Consider the following 24,231-nt stretch of genomic DNA (forward strand, 5'->3'; position numbering starts at 1 on the left):
CTCACAGGCCGCCTATATTGTTATTCCTATTCGTCACTAGTGTCAAACAACTCCTTCTATGCCACAGAGTCCCAACAAGTTGCTATACAACCTCATGACGCTTAATGCTATCAACATGAGTTCTGTAGCAACTTTCTATTACCGCTATTCTTTCCAATAGATGGCAACTTATCAACTTTCCCTTATCTTGCTTATTATTATTAAGAGGCAGTAGATTATAACTTGTTGAAACTGAAAATAATCACGTTTTCTGGTGGGAAAAGCATTTTTTTAAATGTTGCATAAAACTCTCGGAAGACACTTAAGTAGTGTGGACTTTAAAGTTATTTATTAACAAATTTATTATTTCTGTTTCCCTGTTTGTTACCAGGGCTTTTCGTCCCTTTTTTCTAATGGGTGGAGTGGCAGGGTGTAGGGGTGTGTGGAAAACATGTTTAAAAAAAATACAAAAATAATTTGTGTTACTTATTTGGTCTTGCTATTTAACATGTAATTTATGTTTTCATGTGAATAAAATTAAGAAGTTTGAAATGCAATTTGTGGTGTAGAGCCTAAGTCCACTATATTATCAAACAGTCTTTATATTCAGAAACCATGTAAAACAGTGACTGATTGATTCGCTTTCAGCTGAGACAAACTTTGTAGAGCTTCCCATAAAGTTGAATCTATATAACTTTTTATTTACATATTGGTTGTTGTACATTCAGCCGTGTATAGAGCTGTCATTGGATCGTGGTAAAGAGATGGCGATCAGGCAGATAGTCGACTCTATTGGTACTCCTCTAACGGTGCCAGTTCAAACGCACATCCCTGAGAGAGTAATTAAGCGGTCAAGAAAGAATTCTAGATCAAGATCACGTTCAAGGTCAAAATCTCCTGAAGAAATTCGTAGGTAAGGATCGATTATTGTAAACAGTATTCGTTGGAGAACAATATTAAAAAAATTTTAATTTGTTGTAAAATTGTATTAAAAGTAAAGTCATTTATTTTTCAAATAAATTAAGACAATCCCTCCTAAATAAGTACTTTTTAATTTGTATATTTTTACTATTAGCTTACCTGAGAGGTTAATTTTAAGATTTGTTTACTACATGCTAATAAACGTAAAGTCTGGCTGCATAAATATTGCAACATTTTAACTAGCAACGCTGCGCAACGATCCATTGTGTTGCAGACAACTCATTAATAATAAAGTCATGCGGAGTTCTGCACACAGGTCAAAACATTGACACAAGATTCATTGTTATTTTTGCAAAATTTTAAGCAAGGATCATAACAAAAGGTATCATCCATCTAAATTACATCTCGGATTAAAATGCATCGAAACAGTTGTATGTCCACGTGGCGATGAGCTAGACTGTTATCGGAAGACTTTCTTCTGGTGCGATGGTCTTCCTGTAGTTTGTACTCCTTTTTCTAACTTGTTCATCTGTTAGTTCCCACGTGTGGTCAAATAATGTTATGCCTATTCTGTAGAATTTATAATATTTGATTTATCATTTCTGAGTTCTGGGATAAAACTAGAAATATTTCTCGTCTGGTTTACAGGGTTAACTCAATTTTTTTCTTTTCGGGGGTGGCTGTAACAATTATATGATCCTAGAACAGAACGGTAATGTCTACATCCTCGTCCATTTTAAAATAACACATAAACGCACTCCTCAGACCAGTGGTGACTGCAACTGGATTATTTTACTGAAACATTTTATTTTTCAAATCAAAAGGTTTTGATACATGTGTGGCCAGTTTAAGCATTCAGAGTAGAATGCTGGTGAGAGAGATACTCTGTGCCTGTGAAAACGGCACTGACTGGGATCAAATATGACTCAGGTAATACTGCTTTCCATATTACTTCAAGAAAGAACCCAATCTCTGAAAACTTTCACTATAATTTGTTCATTGAGCTGGGCACCAATGTTGAATTACCCTTCTCATGTTTTTTTTTATGTATGCTAGGATGCTGATCCAAGCCTTCTTGTCAAAGACCATTTCCCAAACAATTGAATCCAGCGAGAGTTAGGTGATGACTGTCTCATCCATCCATAACTGTGACACTCTCACAGGAACACTAAGTATGAGACAGACTGAGCAGCTGCTGCTTGCTTGCCACAAGCCTGTTCCATTTTCATTAGTCAACTTACATAAATGGTAATTCCATTCACATTATCTGATTGCCATAAATTCCATCCCAGAGTGTGAGTTTGGTGTAAATCTTTACAAAAAGATATTTCAAAATCCTCTTTATCTTGGCATCCTTTTGGATGTATCAATACCCAAATGGTGGTGGTGAATAGCCTTTCTGAACAACATATAGTGTCGCAGTTATCTCATCATTTCAGTTCTCGTTCCAGTACCAGTCCATGATCCATTGGCAATGGTTGTGTTTTCAGGACAGTTCTACTTTTTATTGTTTATTCATAACCGTTTCAGTTATGCAGCATTGTGACGTTATGACAGTTGCAACAGCCCACTACTACCTAAAGTGTCGTCTTGCTTACTATCAGACACTCATCCTTAATACTGTACCAAAATTCAGACAGCGTGTAACCTAGATTTTAAACAAGTGTATGTAAAAATGTAAATGAGCAGTTCTGCCATCTTTTTCATAAAAGTTTTAGGAGTCTCTGCGTTTATTATTGATCACCCTTATTACTGATAGAATTTCATCTTTCGAGAGGTATTCATGAAAATAGAGTTGCAATTTGAATAAGTGGTTGGTGAACAAGCACAAAAATATCTTTCTAAATTGTTTTAACTTAATGATAAACTGGCAGGTTTTCTGTTCTCTTTGCTGTGTGCAAAGCATATTGGACCTTTCAATTTTAAATATATTTTTCAGAGAGATAAAAAAAGAACCATTGGAAGATGAGAAGCCAATGACGATTGGTGACAAGTATAAACACCTGGAAGAGAGTGCTTTCAAGAGACTGTTTCTGCGCAGCATCACTGGGAGCATGAGTAAAAACGTGGACAATGCCCTGCAGATGAAATCTGTGAGTAGTACAATAGTATCTTCATCTTTGGTAATGATTTGTTTCACTTTGAACACAAAGACGACGAAACCTTTTGTTGTACTATTGTACAGACTACATTTAGACTCATTAGTCCACCAGTAATGATCGTACAGCATGATTTATATTCTATCAAAATTGCCCCAACACCCAAAGCGTTAAAAAAGGCATTTTATAATGTCGGCGAATTTATGGTACACAACTGGGAGACTGATAATTATTTACAAGACTGACCCCGACGTTGGAAGTGGGTAGAATTGGCGTTTGAATGAGACTGAAAGAATGCAAAAACTGTATGTCTGAATGGTTATTGTGGTATGAATGACAAAATTATTTTAATTTAAATTCCTAGACATTTGCTATACATGCTAACATGTTTACGCAATAAACGATTTGACTTTGATATTCATTGTAAATGTTAGTTTCCCATCTTCAAAAATACTGTTATCAAAGTGTAAAGAAATTCTGTTGAGACACATTTATCTAAAACAATGCTTCTCACTGGATTATTCATGTTCACCATTTATAACTTCCAAAAGTTTAAATGTATATGTTTTAATATTAACCATATGCTTTGTCTAAAGTGTATTATTATTGATGAAGGTTGATTTGAAAGGGTAGTAGGATTTCAGACATTTGCCATCGTTATAAGTTACAATAAATATAACACTATGTTTTAAGAATTTTAATCTACCCTCTTCTTTAGGTGTAAAAATCCCTAATACACTAAAAAAACTTATAAATTAAGCAATGGGCTGCCACTCGAAAGTATAAATGGTACCTGACTGATAGACGAACACCATTAAGTCCAGACAGGAGAGATTAATCCAAGTAATGCACTGCACAGAAGATAAGAGCACAAATAATACTTTACACCCAAATTAACAAAGGTGGAAAAGTATGTGAATTTCAAAATATTAGTGTAACAAGTTTAACAAGAAAGCTCACAAAACTCTTGACCTAATCTCTCACATTTTTATATATGGATTTCACTGCTAGGAAAAAAAACCATTGGATCAGTTTTAGTTTCCTTAAAACTCTATGCTAAAAATATCTTAAACTTAAAAATTATCTTACACATCAACTTAAAAAAAATGTGGTGCTAAATTTTTAATATATGAATATTCTACTTATGCTTATCAACCATCAAACAAACATTGATATCTTACACATTTAACTAAGGTTCATCAAAGTTATGTGTTTCCTGTAGAAACTTTCAAGAAAACGAGAACTGGAGGATTTGCGGAAAATAAAAATTGTCCACTAAAGAGGTAATAGTTACATGTGTCTTCTACAGAAGCTGTCAAGGGAACAAAAATTGAACAGAAAGCTTCCAGGAGACATGTAGGAATAAGTTGGAGAGGTAAAACTTATATCTTTACTGTACAGAAACTGTAAAAGAAACGAGAGCTTAACAGAAAGCGGTTTGGAGGCACGCACAAGTGATGTCCTCCATACAATATCCAACTCGGTCTGACCAAACCACAGTTTGGTCTGCAATAATTCATACACTATCGAACCTGGTCAGCCGCACAAAGCACTAACACAGTACAAACATGGTTTCCACATGTTTACGGCTGATGTTTAAGTCAGAGATTTGGCCAACTTGGTACAGTGTGTATCATGCGTCACCACACAATCAAACACCAATCCAACATGATCTGCCATCAGACCAAGTTTGATGAAATGATGAACCATGAAAGTGTATCGATCATGGGATTAGAGATGTGACGGTTATTTGTTTGCTTTACAGAAACTGTCGAGGGAACGAGAGCTGGACAGAGAGCTGCTGGAAGACCTGAGGGAGAAGCAGAGCAGTGAGCAGTATCTAGAGATGCAAGAGTTCCGGAGAAAGTTGCCAGCTTGGGAGAAACGAGAGGAGCTGCTGCATATGATCGAAAACAACCAGATCATTGTCATCAGTGGTGAAACTGGTCAGTGTTATTAGATTTGTTTTAACCCTAGAGGTGGCATTGTAAATTCTCTGTAGTGGCACGGTGTTTTAGGCCAACTGTTCGTGTATTTTTCTAATATATATTACTTCCTCAACTAATGCTCCAAACTTAACATATTATACATAATTTTTTTTATAAAAGAACACAGAAAAACATGTTCTACAGAAAAACAAATATTTTTCATGTCATAAATTTTTGATGCGGCAAAAAGATTTAAAAAAGTAAAAAATTAAATTTTATCCTCGGATTCCGTTTTGTACTTGACTTCAAGCGTATAAAAAAACAATTCTAATATATACATTTTATCTAGAATTTATTGGTGATATCAGAAATATATAATATTTTGTATGACTTTTAAAATCCATATTTACACTTTTTGTGTTTTTTTACGGAAATTGACCAAAGCACTTATTTTTTATGCACAAGGGTAAGACATAAAGCCGATTTATACATGTTGACATATAATGTATTCAATACCCTAAAAATCATTTTGGTTATAAATCAACTAAAAAATAAATATAAAACGCATTGATGTTACATACCTATATTTACAATATATACAAGTGTAGTATTCAGCTCCTCAAGCAGTTTGAATAGCAGTTCTCTCAAGTCACTTGATCTATCTCTAAAGATTTCACTCATTTTATCACAAATTATTTACAAAAATATGTGTAATATACTATTATTTAGCTCATAAGTAATAACTAGCTGAAATAAACTCCAAACTATGTACTTGGAACAACAATAGAAAGTAAACAGATGTTGTGCGGGCGGGCCAGATGTCTGCTGCACAACTGTTTATGTATATCCATAGAGGATATCTATAAATAGTATAAAACCTAATAAAATACGTTATCATTGTAAAGTATGATTCTTTATCTTTCCAAATATATGATTTTTATCACAATCAGATTACATTTACTCCTTAAAAAATAACATAATGCGACGCAACGTAATCGGGCCGGAATTCCGGCGCTGCCACTTAGACGACGGCCGACCGCGCCGTATATCCAGCGCCTGCCACTTCTAGGGTTAATGAGAAAATGGAATTAGCTTTTTTTCCTGTCAGTTTTTGTTTCTCTGTTATAACCTGTGCCTTCTGTCAGTCTCCAGTTTAACATTAGGCGGAAGTATGGTATATTATCTTGTTAGTTCATGGAGATAGATTTTAATGTGTTGATGCACATTAAATGGTTCATTTCACTTGGTTGCCATTGAGCATTTGTGCTCTTGGTTCTTGAATGTTCAAAAAATTTTTGTTCTTGTTACTAAGAATAAAATCAGTTCATTCATTACAATTTTCATAATAATTTTAGGAGTGTACGAAAAGTTTGAAATTTGAGATGCTAATCAAAGGTTTTAATATTTTATTTTATTCATACAACTAACGAGGAGAGTGTACGATATGTCTATATAAAACTGTTTATAGCTAATGATGGGTGGTGATTGTATTCTTCCAAATGTGTCATATAGTAGAATATAACTTACTTATTGTTGTTCACATTACAGATATGTAACATTGTAATTACAGTATCGTGTTTTGTAAATTAAATGCACTAAACTAAATTGGTCCAAGAATGTGCATTATTGTTTTGACAAGAAAACATTTGTGATAAGGAGAATGCAAGTAACAGCCTTGGTGTATATCAGCAATCAGTGTGGTGAAGAGGGTGGTTGAAGAGCGGAAAAAGACACTAGGCGATGGTGGGCCTGTAGGCATTGTGATTGATTTTCTTGACAAGAACACATTTGCGTTACAGGTTGTGGTAAGATGACGCAAGTAGCTCAGTTCATCCTGGACAATGAGATAGAGCGAGGGCGAGGTTCTATGTGCCATCTCATCTGTACTTAGCCCCAGCGTATATGAGCCATTAGTGTGGCGGATGAGCGGAACGAGACAGTGGGCGATGGTGGGGCTGTGGGCATTGTGCTTGATTTTCTTGACAAGAACACATTTCTGTTACAGGTTGTGGTAAGACAACGCAAGTAGCTCAGTTCATCCTTGACAATGAGATAGAGCGTGGGCGAGGCTCCATGTGCCATGTCGTCTGTACTCAGCCTCGACGTATATCAGCCATCAGTGTGGCTGAGAGGGTGGCGGACGAGCGGAACGAAACAGTGGGCGATGATGGGGCTGTTGGCTACACCATCCGGCTTGAGTCGTAAGTTTACATGTATGCATAATGTTTAATGTGTGTTTGTTTAAACAACATGTGTCAATGTTTAAAGACATTTTTTAAGTTCCATGTCTTAAAAATCCATGGTTATATCAATTTTTCGTGCTAGATATTATACTCTAGATCCTTAACAGACTTATTGAACACCACAACAAAACCATGTTTTTCATTGTCACTAAAGTTTTGTAATATATGAAAATATATATAAAAAATATCATGACCAAAATGAGCAATTTGCAAAGTTTATTTTGTAAAATATTTCATAACTTTGGATATATTATATATATAACATTCTGATAAATGATTTAGGATATATATATATATATATATACAGAGTGAGTTTTATGTCCTGGCACACCTGGATATAATTTAAACGGCCCGAGATATCTATTTGAAACCTTGACCCTACCTATTATAACATATTTTTTTAATTTTTCAAGTTTTTGAAAATTTTGCCCTCCTTTTCTAAAGACATTTTCAAATACAAACCCCTATCACTGTCAAACAGCCGAAGGTGAACAGTTTGAACACCTGCTACATTAAAACAGGTAACTGTTTTTAGAATTTGCGTTAGTGTTGACTCATGTTACGGTAAACAGGACAAGACAGATACTGATTTTATTATTGTAAATTTGTCATAAAATCTGTTAAAATAAACGTAGACCTCTAGTTTGCATTATTGGATTTCTTTTTTTATTCCCTTTAAAATGAGGGGTCACATGACAAGAGTTTGTATTTGAAAATGTTTAGTTGCCCCCCTTTACCCCCCCTAATAGGTAGGGTCAAGGTTTCACATAGATATCTCGGGCCGTTTAAATTATATCCAGGTGTGCCAGGACAAAAACTCACTCTGTATCATATATATATATATATATATATATATATATATATATATATATATATATATATCCTAAATAATTTATCAGAATGTTTCTAACTTAATTTTCCATTTGAGTGTAGTAGATAGATAAATATTATGCTTCTTTCTCATTAAATAGTGAATAAACAAAAAAGACAAACTTTTCAAAACAATTTTTGATAGAAAGATATATTTTTTGAAAGTATACTTAAAAACCCGTAACTATGCAAAATTTATAAACTATTAAAAAATTTTAAAAAGTTGTAAGGAAGAATAGTTATATTGAATTTTTGTTAGTTACAAGAATTTATGTTCCATTTTACTAATCAAATGTACCAAAATATTAAGTAATAAATTCATAGCATATAACCAAAAAACATGGCAAGTTGGAGAGCAACATTGTAACAAGGAGTTTACTTCTGCCCACCGTACAACAATTGACTAACTCATAATATATATGTTTATTTCCGTTTTGTAGCAGAAAAAAATATAGTTGAGTTATCAGAACCATATATGACACATCTGTTTTGCACATTCTACTATAGACCAAGCGATATTATGCAATAGTGATACAATATCATGTTATCTCTGGCAGCTGACTCTGACCAAGTGTGTGTTCAACTGACAAGAAAATGTGTTTTATTTTAGTGCACGACTCTCGGCCTGGTTCTTACACCTATTGTATTATGGAAAGTAAATGCAACACTCCAGAGGTGAATGTCTCAATACAAAAATAATTTAACCCATACTCCACAATTTCCTTGCTTAAAAAACCTGCCTGATCAATAGGACAAAAATCCGTTACAGGATGAAATTTTCACAAAAATCTCTTGAACAAGAAAGTGTATAATGTTTCAGTGGATGTTATCTATTGTAGTAATGTGCATATTCAGGTGAGTAAATGAGACTAGGAGATTGAACATTGTCAACACATTATGTCGGGTTATTTTACCTGATGTTGGTGTTGGGGTTATTTAAACCTGTGCACTTTACCATCCATGATAAGTTTTAACAAACAAAAATCCAGTAGTCAAAGTCTACAAGTTTTCCTTGGTAAATTACATTGTCAATTACAAAACTACTTTTGGGTTTACGCATTTTGGATTTTTTTTTAGTTAAGTACTCTGGCAATTTTAAATTGTAACTATGAAATCTTTTCTTTCTATCATCACTTTTCATACGAAGTAACATCACATCATCAATTTACTTTTCTTGAAGTATTTGTCTAAGCATAATACAAAAGTCTGAATTAGGTACAAAATAAAGTCCCAAGTGGAATCTTTTGTAGAACGATTTCAGGGAGAAATGATCACAGAAAGTTTATGTTACTTATAGACATCCACCTCGTAAAAGAGGATCCATATTATACTGCACTACAGGAGTTCTGCTGCGGATGCTGGAGGAAGATCCAGCTCTAACCGCTGTATCCCATCTAATACTGGATGAAATCCATGAGAGAGACACCATCAGTGACTTTGCCATAACCATATTGAAAGACATCATACCAAAGGTGAGTCTTGATCTGACTGTCACAGCTGTAGCCACTTTGTCATGAACAAAATCCATGTAAAAGATAAGAGACATGTTTTTGTAAAGTACCATTTGATATATATATATATATATATATATATATATATATATATATATATATATATATCGAATGTCCCTGATAATACTCAAAGATGTAAAAGGCCAACCAATGACTAACCCAAATAATGAAACATGTCCTTAGTAAAAGTAACTTAGTGTTCAAGGTATTGACATTATTTTGGAAACCACTAAAAAGCTACTTTAGATGAATATTTTCACGTACCACTGCCACAAAACCAGGAGTTTTGTTATATTTTTTTCAAATAAAGTTATAGTGTCACGAAATTTGGTTCAACTTAAAAACAGGTGAATGCCATAACTATTTTCTCATTGTTCTAAAAATAACTTTGATTAAACGATTTGTGCTTTAAGGAAAGTCTATTTCTACACTGACATGGTTATTTTTACATGAAAGCTCACACTTTATCTACTTTTCTGTAAAATTGTCACTAATATTAAGTCACCTATCGGAAAACAAACTTTTGTATACCATTGTCATAAAACTTTGACGTTATTGTTATCTGTTGTGGCGTTAATTCTCAGACGCTTCTTCAGTTGTAAAAACACACGATAGTCACCAGGCGTGGGTGCTGAATCGGGACTGTGTGGAGGATGATCACATTGTTCTCAGTTGAGTGATGCAATGAAATCTTGAGTTCATTGTGCTACATGTGGATGGCCCTTATTTCACATCAAAATCCTCAAGTCAGCTGCTTTGTTTTCTGTTTTAAATTGCAAGGCACAGTGTGTGTAAGGTCTTACAGTATGTTTAGGAATTTATTGTGTCTCCATATGCCAAAAAAATCAATTTTGGTGCTATTGTAGAAATTAGTATCCATCATTTACTAAAGCGTGGCATAGTTGTTTTCATAAAGTTCACTAGCTAATGAAATTCCATTATGGCCAGGCTGGCATGTTGATAGCCCAGCCACTACATTTTTGTTTATAGCTTTGTACTATGTTGGATACAAATTCTGATACTGCTGTACAAATTAGTACAAAATGAGTATGGCACTGTGGCATAAATTCTTATGAAATTCTAACATGGCTGGGGCAGCGACATGGATATTCTCCAGAGAACCCCATTCGACTTTTTTCCAAAATTATCTGTGTGAATTCTGTATTGTAAGCATTTCCCTTTTATAAAAGTGTACTCATGTTTTAGGAAACCTGTGAAAAGGCTTAGACCCCAACTCTATGGTTCTTGTAATTATAAAAACTTCTTGATTTTATTGTGTTGATTTCTTATTTCTTGGTTTTCTTTAGATTGGAGACTAAGGTTGTACCTAGGAGACCAAGTCGAGCTCAAGCATTTAGTATGTGATACTGATGCCAGATAGTCCATGTAAACATCTACTAGGCCACTCTCATATATAGTCTTTATTTTGCTGCAGAGGCCAGATCTGAGGCTGATCTTGATGAGCGCGACACTGAATGCGGATCATTTCTCTCAGTACTATAACAACTGTCCGACAGTAAATATTCCTGGGTTCACTTTCCCAGTACAGGAGTTCTACCTAGAGGATGTTCTGCAGATGACCAGGTGAGTGTCTCACAGGGTATATCTTCATCTTGTAGAAATAAATTACTTGACGAAGCACCCAATGCAGGATGTATACGAATTGGAGACTTATCAGTAAGGTTTTGAGTAAACTGAAGTTTGGCATTATTCAAATACAATAAGTAAACAATTTAAAATATTTGAGTAGCTGATAAATAATTTAATACTTGGAGAAAACAAACTTTGTGCTTTGTCTTACAGCAAAACTGTGTAGTCAGCATGTCTCGTCTTTTGTTTTGAATTGCATAGCACATAATTTGTGTAAAGTCTCACAGTATGCTTCAGAATTGATTGTCTCCACGAGAAAATAAAATCAACTCTGATAGTGATGTACAAATTATTACATTGTTCATTGCCGGCAACTTATCTTCAGTTAGTTTTTGTGTTTTTAATAATCTTTTTATTGACATTCTTGAATCTAATTTGCAAGAAGAAAAGTGAAACTTTGCGTGTATTGACATTGACTTTATACATCTTTACATCCAAGAATTTTGTAAATATACTTTATTTTGTATTTATGATTTTTTATTTATTATAATGTTAAAAAAGCTTAAAAAATAAAAGTTTTTGTTTACTTTTGTAGTTGATATTTTTACAAGCCCTCTGGTATAAAGTTGTGTTATGATAGGCTAAAGATACATACAAAATGTCATGTCTGTATTTCTAATGGTTTCTGAGATGAAGGTACATATACACTAAAAATTACAATTGCGGAAAACAAAGAAAATGTGGAAAAAGTAAAACTTAAAAAGATGTAATGAACAAGTAAGTAAACTATACTGCCTGAAGTTGAATTTATGTATCTATTGCATATTTTTCATTAGTCTTATCTTTTAATGTTGTTTTTTGCTGATATACTTCTTATAAAGGTCCTTTAAAGCTTTTTCCGTTCTTCGTATTCTGCAAGATAAAAAGAAAGGGTAAAATACACAGATAAAAATGCTAGGATTATGTTTTTTCAATACCTATGATATATAAATGTACTGAAATGGTCTGGATATGTAGTTTATTTTAATTTTAAATGTGTAATATTATGGTTGCTAACGTATAGCTTAGGCTATGTAAATAAACATTAATGTGTCCAAAAATGAAACATTGTACACTAAAAAAATACAGTTGATCGTGTAGCAATGAAGTAGTACTGTACAAAAAATTTACTAGCAGTGGTGTAAAAGAAACGCACACTCGGTTGCATCGCACTCAGTTCTAATATTTTGCGATTAGTATAATTAAAACTCACTTAAAATAATTTTTTTAATGTAAGCTAAGCATTTAAATTTTTTAGTTGTTTTAATTGTTTGATAAGCACTGGTTATATTATACCAAACAACTGGTATAATATAAAGTTTGTAACTTCTGATGATATGTAAAAATGTTTCAAGGAACAACCTTATTCTTATTCCAAAATTTCATGTGGAATAAGAATATACAGATTGTTCCTTGAAACATTTTTACATATCATCAGAAGTTACAAACTCAGTACCCTAACCGGACATATATAACCATATTCAAAAATGTATATAAATGATGCAAACAATATATTATATAACATATGTATTATCTTAGTCCCTATAACACTGGCTACTAGATATGTATTTTTTAAATACTTTCATTATTTATTAAAACTTTGACATGTTAAAATATAATAATTTTTTTACTTTTGAATTTTTAAAAGGGACCAGAATATGTACAATCATATACACTTAATGCAATAAATATTTATGTACTACTCATAAATTTCACATGTGCAAAAAAATCCAAGTCAATGAGATTGAAGGAGCATTGAAGAACTCGGGTTTAAAGGGTTAACTGGTCTAATTTCCAGTACAGTATAACCTTGTTTATCCGGCTCTCATTTTTCTGCATCTATGGGCTATCTGGATTGACTAAATAGAATGTAATGGTGTCCAATTCTTTGAAGAATAAAAACAAGGTTGTTGAATTTTCAATATAATTTATGTTTCTGTTAACATATGTTTGGTTTTCAACATTAGCAATGTTGTAGTAAGGTTGCGGGAGGCTGATATTTGTAAATTTGGAAGATGTAAATGATTGCATGACCGGCAAGCTTTGATCTTTAACCTGTTGGGGAGTACTGATGGCTATAACCGTCATCCTACCTAGTGTATACTAGAGTAAGCAAAATTATCCTTAATGAACTCCAGGGAGTAAAGAAAAAATTTTTGTAGTTTTCATGCAAAATGTATTGAAACCTTACAAAATATCATAATAATGCATTTTTTGGATCTACAACTTGATAAATTCATACATTTTGTTTTTTTTTTAGAATTTTACAAACGTATGATAGTGTTCAAAACACGGGTACACACAAAGTGCTACTTCACATTTTGTGCACTCATAAGCAGTTTCTTTCCTTTTACGCTCACCCCGTGTTGTATTTGAATACACAAAGCAGCGTTTTAGCTTCCTTCGGCCATTTTCCCTTACTGGTAGTGGGCGGGGGAAATGGCGACCTGACACAAGCGTAGCGGCTGGTGGGCTCCGCCTAACGGACACGTCACAGCTGCGGCCTCTTCTCTTAGTGCAACATGTGCTTTCAGTATCTGTCTGATAACTACTTTGAACATTTCACAGTCGAAATAGTATGTAAGAACGCCACTAGAGTGCATAAACAGTTGCAATATTGATTGTTTTAGCAACCCCGTCATGGACGGTCATAACCATCAATACTCTTTTGGGATCAAACAGCTATAACCGTCTGTACTCTTTTGGAACAACTTTCAGCTACTCCTCAACAGGTTAAAGGTAACAGAGATAACAAGGAAAATTATTCTGATAATGATGAACTGGAAAATGGATGTCATGACCCACTCTTATGCCGTGGTGCAGCCAGACCAGCTGAGTTTATTTTGAGTGACAGTCTGGGAAATGAAGGCCTTAAAATGTCTACCTGATTGTACTTCCCGGAAGCAATGTACTATAGTGACACAAAAGTGACTTAAGTTTTTACAAAATAATAAACAACATTTCTTTTTACCTTTTAAATTTCCTCTACAATTAAATCTCTGTAAAATCAGAATAATATTTCATTTTTTTACTGTTATATTTGCTACAAATACGATCCTTTTTATCTGTAATCTATGTGTGTTTACTTTAGTCCTGGTTTATCACGATTTTCGTTTATATGATTCACTTATAATCCAATTATGATAATCACTTATAGTATCGGTCCAATTAATCAAAGTCAATGAGGTTGTACTATACTGCATTTTATGTTATTAGCTGCATATAATGTAAAGTATGCTGATGAATCCTAGGGATGTTCCGGGATCCTGTAAAAAAAGAAAGAAACTATATTAGATTTAATTGCTTTTAACTATTTTAACTGTAGTTAAGTTCTAATAAAATGAAATATCCTATATCACTTGTAATTAAAATACAAAACACTGAGTATTCTTGTAGTTTTTTGTAATCTTGCTGATTTTGAATGATTTAACTTTGAAAATATTATGAAGCCGCTATTATGAAATTGCTGCGTTGGCTTTTAAAACTATTTTTAAATTTTATAAACCCTATTTCAATAAACCTGTATACCAAATTTGGTAAAAAAATAATAGACAATGCTGAAAATGTCGACAACAAAATCTCAAACCCATAATCAACACACTCTGTATTACAAAAATGTTGCTATATTTGGAAATAGAGTGTAGGAGTGGTTCCCTAAAGATAAGGAAAGAATTGAGAGGCATAATTTATATTTTAACTGTCCATAAAAGTTAGTAAATATATTTATGAATAATAATGTATGTCTTAAAACAGTTTTTGGAAATCGTCCATAAAGTTCTCATTAGCATGGAAGTTTGTGAATGGCCAAATAAAATAAGAGGCGTCAGTATTATGGGTTCTTTCTTTTGCTGTCTTTACAACTATCAAACTGGTAATAGAAAATATTCTTTATTCACATGGACATTAAGAGCTGCGGTTTCATCAAAAAATACAATTATTGGATTAATTTTAGGAAGTTTAGTTTTTTAATAAGCCAGTCCATTGGTTGTATTATGCCAATGTGTAGAAGGGGGTGTTCCTGTAGCCAGCTTCTCAGTTTATTCCCAAAGTTAATGTACCGTAATATTCTTTGTACAGATAAATAATGTCCAAAGAAATAATAGTACTAAAATTGTGTCCATTACAAACCCTTGAAAGATGTTTGATAACTTTCATCTAACTGTATTGTGTCTAGAGAAACTAGACTTTTTGAAAGGTTAATGTAATAATTAATTAATCAACGTTAAATCTGTTAAATTGATACTGTCTATGTTCAGGTATATTCCAAAACTGAAGAATAATGGTAGATATCAGAAGTTTCGTGGTCAGAATCCAAAGAAATGGAGAATGAAACCCAAAGAAAAAGAGGAAATGCTTCTATTTAGAGGCATGGTTCATCCATACTTGAGGTAAGACTATTCTTATCTTATGATTATATGATTAAAATAATTTCATTACAAGTCTAATAATTTCCCACATAAACAGATAACATTGATGAATAAATCATTCAACATAGTATTCAACAGATATTCCACCATTGAGTTTAGCAGATGTTAGGTTTTAGTTGCAAAACTATTCTGGCAGCCTTTCAGGTTATTGGTCCTTGAGTAATAAGGTTGCAGTGCTGGTTCATGTGTGGCAACTCTATCGCCAGCAATATTTTAGTGAAAAAATGTTAATTTGAAAGAGGAGACGCTACTTTTAATAAATGATAACTTAATTGCATGCAATACATGGATCTGTCTGTCAAATTTACTGAAGGGGCTGCAAAACCATAAAATCTAAAAAAATTCTTAAATATAATAAACAGTTTTGACCATTCCTTTAAATGAGTGGATCCACCGTAAATGTGTATATCAACTTCTGATTTCAGAGAATTGACATCCAGCAAGAACTATTCCGCACAGGTGATTGATTTCTTGTACAACCAGGATTCTGAGGAGTTGAGTTTAGAACTGGTGACAGAACTGATAAAGTATATAGACAGGACACAAGGTGAAGGAGCTATACTTGTTTTCCTGCCTGGCTGGGATAAGATATCAACTCTCAATAGGATGTTGACCCAGGAGGGTTTGTCTGAGCGAGGTAAGTGGATTGAGGAGTTGAGCCTAGAACTGGTGACTGAACTGATAAAGTACATAGACAGGACACAAGGTGAAGGAGCTATACTTGTGTTCTTACTTGGTTGGGACAAGATATCGACTCAATAGAATGTTGACCCAGGAGGGTTTGTCAGTAACAAAACTAAATGATGTATTATTGTCTTAGTAAATGAACCAGTAAAGACCACGGAATTGATATCTGTCATATGTTTTCAGAATTAGAATGGCCCATAACAATAAAGAGTAGCTAAAGTTCCCAATTGAAAGAGTTCAAGAGTTCTTGTGTACGGTTTACCGTGTGAGATCAGACATTGTTATGCAAAAGCAAAATTTTTTATGAAAACATTCCTCGGTGCTTGTTTGGCAGTACCGCTCAGAGTTTATTGTTGCACCACACTCTAGAAAATCAATAAGAACATTGGTGTTTGTGAAACAGCATTCATGAATCATTTGGTCAACTTTAGTGACCAGTTTGTCAGTTACAATGCTCGTACGTCCACTCTTTTGAATAATACACAAAACAAAAGTGTAGAATGTGTTGATTAAAATGTTCCTAGACCAACAGTAAATTCAAAGATATACAACATTGCACTAAGTTTGCTCTCAATTTATAGATTGAGTGACCAATCAAGGAGTTTGCAGATATTAGGCGTACATATAATTTAAGCAGAAATAATGTAACTTCTCTCTCCAAACCAAAGGTTGGAGGGAAATAAGCAAGCACAGTGAGACGGAGTTAGAGTTACTGTGGTATAATATATGGATTGAGTGGCCAATCTATTTTTGTGAAGGTGAACAGTTGCAAATTTCACTTTCTTGGGTTCCTAGACCCTAAAAGATTAATGGCCCCCCAAAGATCTTGTGTTTTATGACTATTTTTCTAACTACGAGGGTCGTCCACAAAGTAACCTCCGTTTTGAAATAAAATTTAAACTAGTTGAGATACAAAAATTTTATTATATAAATGTTATAACTGCAGCTTTTCTCTACTTTTCTACATATTCACCATACAAATTCAAGCACTTATCATATCTTTTAACAGTTTTTTAAATTTCGTCTTTAAAAAAAATCTGCCGCCTGAGAACGTAGCCAACATGTTACAGCGTTTTGAAGCTCTTCATCACTCGCAAACCTCTGAGATGCAAGCCACCGCTTCATGTACGGGAAAAGATGGAAATCACTGGGAGCCAAATCCGGGCTGTAGGGGGGGGGTGGTCAAAAACGTCCCATTTGAACTTTTTCAAAAGTTCTGTCGTTCTTTGAGCTGTATGAGGGCGGGCGTTGTCATGGACAAACACAACACCAGATGTCACGACGCTTGTTTTGAATCGCTCGTCGTAGCCGTTTTAAGGTTTCACAGTAAGCTGCAGCTGTAATGGTCGTACCACGCTCCATAAATTCAACAAGCAAGATGCCCTTAGCATCCCAAAAAACTGTAGCCATCAATTTTCTCGCTGAAAAAGATTGGCGAGCTTTCTTCGGCTTGCTTGGCGAAGCGGTTATGACCCCTTTGCATTGACGGACTACACCTTCGCTCGTAATGTTTGGGTCATGCACCGCACTCAATTCACGATGAATTTCAGCTGCTGTGTAACTTTTCGACCACAGAAATCTTATTACACCACGCACTTCACACGTGGCGGGATTTTCTATCACGGTGCTCATGTTTTTACGTTGTATCAAAAGAACGCGCAATCGCACGATGCTCTCCCTTGCACAGCTAGAAGCGTACTGAACGGCTGCGTACACCGATGTGAGAATGGCAGCGCTACCCCTACTACTTATCGCGCCACGCCCAAACGGCGGTTACTTTATGGACAACCCTCGTAAAAAGAATTTTTTATGAATAATATTTTTATTTATTTCAATATTTCAAAGCACCATTATGTTTTTAATAAGAAAACAATGAAAAACCATTATTGCATTGCAAAGTAAACGATACATACACTTTTCTTGCTTTCTTTGACAAAAATTCTCAAATAACATAATCAAAGTTCGTCAGGTAATAATTCTGCTTTTGCGTTCAACTAGTAAGAAATCGTAATTTTATAGTTTGTGGTTTGCAACTCAGGCCACACCGTAGGTGTGTATGAATTTGGCCAAAGTTTATTTATAGTGTAGGCAGTAAACCACAAATTTAAAAGTAATATATTTAAGTGTCTCGTAGATTATTGAGATTGCATGTTATGATGTAGAGTAAATTCCAATGTTTCAGCTGGTTACTTGGTGATACCTCTGCACTCCATGTTGTCTACAGTGTCCCAGAAGTCTGTGTTCAACCGCCCACCAAGAGGTTAGCTACAGTAAGGGAACCTAGTTAGTGGTAGATATTAACTGATGTAGCTGTTTGAATCATTTCTTACATAAACTACAAGGGTCATTCAATAAGTAACGAGACAAGTTTCTACCGGTCAAAAACTGTTTATTCAATCAGTACAAAACTTTGGTTACTCTTCAACGTAGCCCCCAGCAACACTTATGCTAGTCCCATCTTCCAGCTAATTTGTAATTGCCCTTGGCATAAAATCCTTTGATTGATCTCAAAGCCACTTTTGCACCTGATTTTTAACCTCTTCATTTGACTGAAAATGTTTCCTTCATAGACCGAAGTCCAAACAGATAGAAGTCTGATGGGGCCAGGTCAGAGCTGTAGGAGGGATATGGAAGGATCTCCTACCGCAGTTTCTGAAGTTTTGTTTTCATTAGCAGTACCATATGTGGACGAGCATTGTCATGAAGCAAAATCACGCCTTCAGTCAAGAGCCCACGGTGTTTCTTTCGAATGGTAGGTCTTGATCTTGTTTTCCAGTATGTCACTGTAGTACTGGCTGTTGATTGTTCTTTGGCCTTCAAGAAAATCACAATAAATTAGCCCCTGAAAATCCCAGAATACTGAAAGCATGACTTTACCGGCAGATGGCTGGGTTCTGAATTTTTGCAAGTGGGAGAAGTCGTATGCTTCCATTCAAGGCTCTGTCATTTTGACTCTGGCTCATAGTGGTGGATCCATATATCGTCACACGTTACAATTCTTTTCAAAAAACCTTCTCCTTTAGTCAAATATTGATTTCTCAACTTTCGGCTGATTGATTTCTGTAACCGGGTTTCTTTGTGAGCATCTGTGAGTTGTCTGGGCACCAATATCGCACAGGTTTTCTTGTACTGTAGCTTGTTGTGAATAATTTTATGGACAGTTATACATGTATTGTCCTGAATTAGTGCATCAATCCGAGATTCGAGAGAGGAAGTCCGAACTTTGACCGGTCATCCACTGCGTTACTTATTAGAAACTTTTGTACTGCCACTTTGAAACTGTTCTACCCATTTTTAGAGATTCGATGGATTCAAAACATTATCTCTATACACTTTTAACATTCTTTCATGGATTTTTTTAAACCTTTCTCACCTTCCGATCTAAAACTCTGATCACAGCACGTTGCTCATCTACTGTACAATTCTCAAGTGGACTTGCCACTGTTAACTGAGTAAATTTGAGGTTATGTTTACAAAATATGTTAAAACAGCTGATCAGATGTTATCGCAATGTGCCAACTTTATATCCTGCAAGTTTCATATGAACCAATTCAGCCGTTCCTTAGCAGTAGTAATTTGTCTCGTTACTTATTAAATAACCCTCATATAACTTTGAAGCATTGGAAAGCTTTTATTCCAGCATTAATTTTTTTTGGGGGGGGGGAATGAAAGAAATTCATACTTATTTCCAAAAGTAGTCTGGAATATTATATTAAATAATTTTAAAATGAGCATAGCAAATGGCCTCAAACAAAAGTTATAAAAGTTATTGTTCTGATAGAGATGTCTTAGTTGTTTTAAGATTTAATAAAATGTTGAATATTTTGATGCCTCTTATTAATTATTATTAGTTTATACCTGTATATTGTCATTTGTAACTATCTTATTGTCTAGCAAAGGCAATGATATGATTTTCAAGTTATATTTTTAATATCTTCACTAGTTAGATAAACTTGTTTTGTTTGCAGGTTGTACATTACAACCTCGTTTAACCGGATTAGTTGTGACTAGAAGTGATCCGAAAAAACAAATATCTGGATAAACCGGAAATATAGTAAAACATAATAGATTGCAATAAGATATTTATTGGTTACAAATGTAACAGTGAAAGGGATCAATTTGTTATATGGTCTTAAGCATATTAATTATAGAGGAATAAATAAAAATGAATGTTGTTTAATGTTTCGTATGAGTTGGACAGTCTTTTTTGTTAAACTTTTGTATTCTGCTTCCAGCAAGTACGATCACACAGACATGCTCTCAAGTGTTTGTGATACATTGCTAAGATACAGGGGAAAGATTTCTGCATAAACCAAAGTGCTAATTTTCCAGAGAAAAGTACCAAAATGCCATTTCAGTGCATTCTGCCTTAAGTCAAGTACTTAAATAGATAATTTATATAAATTTATATAATGGAAAAATATTTATGTAGATAATAAAATGTAACATTCTTTTGAAATAATGTTGTTTTTATTTGATTTGAGGTTTCTCCCTTTGAGCGATGCAATGTCTTAAACCTTAACACGCTACCAATAAATCCGTTAACTTTCCTATAACGCCAAGACAAGTAAAAATATTTTGTTTCATTAAGTTCAAAGCTAATTTTTATTATAACTAAATTATAAAATGTGAAAGCAAAAAAATTTAAAACAAGGCATTTTACTTAAAAGTATTGATAGAAATAAATAAAGAACTATTAATACTGTTTATTTCAAATAAATGTTAATTTCATTGCAAAATGTAACTAAACTGAAAAGTTTAATTACATTTTACTATAAAACAAGATAAATATTTCAAACTAATCACAACACTACCACACGATGAAGAATAATAACGAGGTACATAGTCGACAAGCACTCTTGACAACAAAGAAAGCATTAATACACCCCAAGGATATGTTTGGTTATGGCTCTGTGGGAGACGCAGAACTGATGAGCAAGTGTTCGGAGTTAGGCAAAGGGCGCTTCCCTCCCTCTGCCGCAGAGTGAAGGTCGTTTATAAATACTTTCTTGGCAACCGCAATAAGCACGGAGAGTGCACCGGGCATTTTGAAGGCCTTTTATGAACTAGAAAATTCTCCAAGAGAGACATAATCTATAATATTGGATATAACTCTATTTAGCGTTTTGGTCTACTATTCTAATATATCTGTCTACGGCGTGGGAAGGGTTAATGTGGACACCTCGGTAATTGCAAGCTTATGTAGTTGCAGTTGTGGACAAGTTAACATTATTAAAACATTATTTCATGATCTTTCCTTTTAGTTTCTCAAGCTATGTAACAACTGTTTTAGGAGTGAGAAAGATAGTGATAGCCACGAACATAGCGGAGACATCCATCACCATAGACGACGTGGTGTATGTGGTCGACTGTGGAAGAATCAAGATGAAGAACTTTGACTTGAACTTCAATGTGACAACACTGAAAGAGGAGTGGGTCAGCCTGGCTAACGCCAGACAGAGGAGAGGGAGAGCTGGCAGGTGGGTGTACCTTGAACTGATGCTTGTTGGAATGTAGTACAGGAGCGATTGTTTGACACTGGAGGAGTAATACAGCCAATATAGTTTGTAAGAAGATTCTAAGTGGAGTTTCTGTGCTAATTGGTTTCTTTATTTAACCCATTGCGGATCACTGATGAGCTGGGCTCGTCACGCAGCGGCCGGGCCTAACGGCACGATGACGAACTCAGGTCGCAAAAGCGGTCTGCTTTTAAGTTTCCCTCCAAATAGTTCTATTAATGTCTGATATATCGGGCGATCGTCATCACTTGTCAACTAAGATTGTTTAACAACGGTCTACGTTTAGAGTTTTCAAAAGTTTTAAAAATATCCTACAGATCGCAGTTGTATGTCGAAGTTGAAAAATCATTCATATGAGTTTACTCTCTGCTTTTTAGGGCTTCTGATTGGGTGTTTTCTTCAGTTGTTATTGAAAATAACACTAATACTTTTGAGGTTAGTGACACGGAACTAAACGACACAGACGTACATGTTGGCGGGTTTAGTCTAGACAATGGCCCGGATGTTGTAATCGTTTCGCCCGAGCCACTTTATTTAGACTATGATTCAGACATCATCCCTGCCACCCCGGAACATTGCTCGCGTGTTATCGTTCCTACATCACGGATACCCCAGTAGGCCCATGTTCCATCTGAATGAATACCTTCACAGCTGAATTTTCTAGTATACAATAGCGAGCGATACGATGTAGCGCACAATTGCTGTTTGTGCGGCAGCTGACCGTAAATTAATTCGTGCCCGCTGGTGCCCACGCGCCAAAACAATACGATCCGCAATGGGTTAATGTGAGCATAGCCAAGTAGTTGTAAACACTACCTTTGTCTCAAATGTGCAATATTTCAGCCAATAACATTGTCTTTTTATATGAATGTTGAGTTTAGTTTAGCTGTCCTCTTAGTGCAGCATCTAGAATCTGACGCTGTCACGCACTTGATTCCTGGAATCTGGAGTCATGTTTGTTTGAAGATATTTTTAAAAAGTCGGTGACGAGAAACTCAAAATAAACTCTTTATATCGTTTCGGCATCAGAGAAACCTAGACTACAAAATATAGTGTAATTTCGGTGAAGAGGATTCAACATTCACATCGAATCAAACTTCCACCATAGTTACATTATGTGTATTGCCTTCTTGTCATTTAAAATCAGTTGACACAGCATCTGATCATCTCATACTATCGTACACACTTCTTTATGAGTTTTGTCGTTACCTCTTGGCTACTTTGGTAATCTAACTTAAGCAACTGTAGGAATTTAGCTAAACAAGGTGACCCCCAGAAATGTAGAGGTGGTATTCATATATCTTCCTTGCGTGTGGAAGGAGTGTATTATAAAATGTTCGAATATTTGGAAAGCCCTTTCTGTCATTCATGTTCTTTAGTTTTTCTAGCTGACAATAAGAGGCAACATTTTCACACTGAAAGATGAATGGGTTAGGCTAGCCAATGCCAAGCAGAGGACAAATAGAGCTAATACATAAGTATTTTTTGATTATCCAGTATATCGTTATGATGAGCCTGTGGAACTTTCTTAAAACTGAAAACAAGAAATGATTTTTTCCCTAATACATTTTCAATCCTTAGGTATTGTGTATAACTAATTTATATTGTTAAAATAAGGATAGAAAATTGTTCACTTACGATACCTGATATAGCCTATCTAATGTTTTCGAGCCAAAAGCTTAGAAAGCTCCTCTGACATAGGACTGAATGTAATCTACAAGGGGATACCCAAAAGAAACCAGAATATTTTTTAAAAGCTATATATTTTTTTAATGTTTACAAAAAAAAACCTTATCTCCTTAAAAATTACTCTCCATTACAACTAATACATTTGTTCCACTGATGTTTCCACTATTCGAAACATTTTTTGTACTTATCTTTAGAAATGGTTGACAGGCCCTCCCTCGTTTTTTTCTTGACCTCTTCGATGTCCTCAAATCGGTGTCCTTTCATGCATGGAAATAAGAAAAAGTTGCACAGTGCCAGGTCAGGCAAGTAAGGTGCGTGAACCATGCCTTTTTTAGCCAACAAAAAACTGTCTAACAGAGATGGCTGTGTGTGCATGTGCGTTGTTGTGGTGGAAGAATCAGGCTCCAGTCTGCCACAAATCGGATCTTGTTTGACGAACACTGTTGAACAATCTTTGTAAAACTTCAAAATAAAAGGTTTAATTGACAGTCTGACCTGGGGGAACAAACTCTGAATGAACTAAACCCTTGGCATCAAAAAAGCAAATCAGCATTGTTTTGACTTGACGACATTTTTTTGGACATGGTGACGATGACATGTTCCATTTGCTTGACTGTTTCTGGGTCATAACAATAGCACCATGACTCATTACCAGCAATGGTCTTTGACAGGAAATCTGGATCAGTTTCAAGCCGTTGTTTTAAAACACAACATGTTTCAACACAATGT

At 34.6% G+C, this 24,231-nt stretch overlaps 1 protein-coding gene across 2 annotated transcripts in view; it reads left to right on the plus strand.

Annotated features, from left to right (window-relative positions):
- The window catches only part of LOC124363037 (ATP-dependent DNA/RNA helicase DHX36-like), a 59,009-nt gene that overhangs the window by 20,453 nt on the left and 14,325 nt on the right, over positions 1-24,231 (plus strand). For both annotated transcript variants that reach the window (XM_046818100.1, XM_046818101.1), the window contains exons 4-13: positions 708-892; positions 2,840-2,993; positions 4,765-4,945; positions 6,933-7,128; positions 9,338-9,512; positions 10,987-11,135; positions 15,437-15,568; positions 16,033-16,244; positions 18,477-18,554; positions 21,588-21,774. In XM_046818100.1, the coding sequence (XP_046674056.1) occupies positions 708-892; positions 2,840-2,993; positions 4,765-4,945; positions 6,933-7,128; positions 9,338-9,512; positions 10,987-11,135; positions 15,437-15,568; positions 16,033-16,244; positions 18,477-18,554; positions 21,588-21,774 (1,649 nt within the window). The remainder of the gene's footprint in view (positions 1-707; positions 893-2,839; positions 2,994-4,764; positions 4,946-6,932; positions 7,129-9,337; positions 9,513-10,986; positions 11,136-15,436; positions 15,569-16,032; positions 16,245-18,476; positions 18,555-21,587; positions 21,775-24,231) is intronic.

This window comes from Homalodisca vitripennis, chromosome 5 (genome assembly GCF_021130785.1).
Source record: "Homalodisca vitripennis isolate AUS2020 chromosome 5, UT_GWSS_2.1, whole genome shotgun sequence".
Taxonomy (NCBI): Eukaryota; Metazoa; Arthropoda; class Insecta; order Hemiptera; family Cicadellidae; genus Homalodisca; species Homalodisca vitripennis.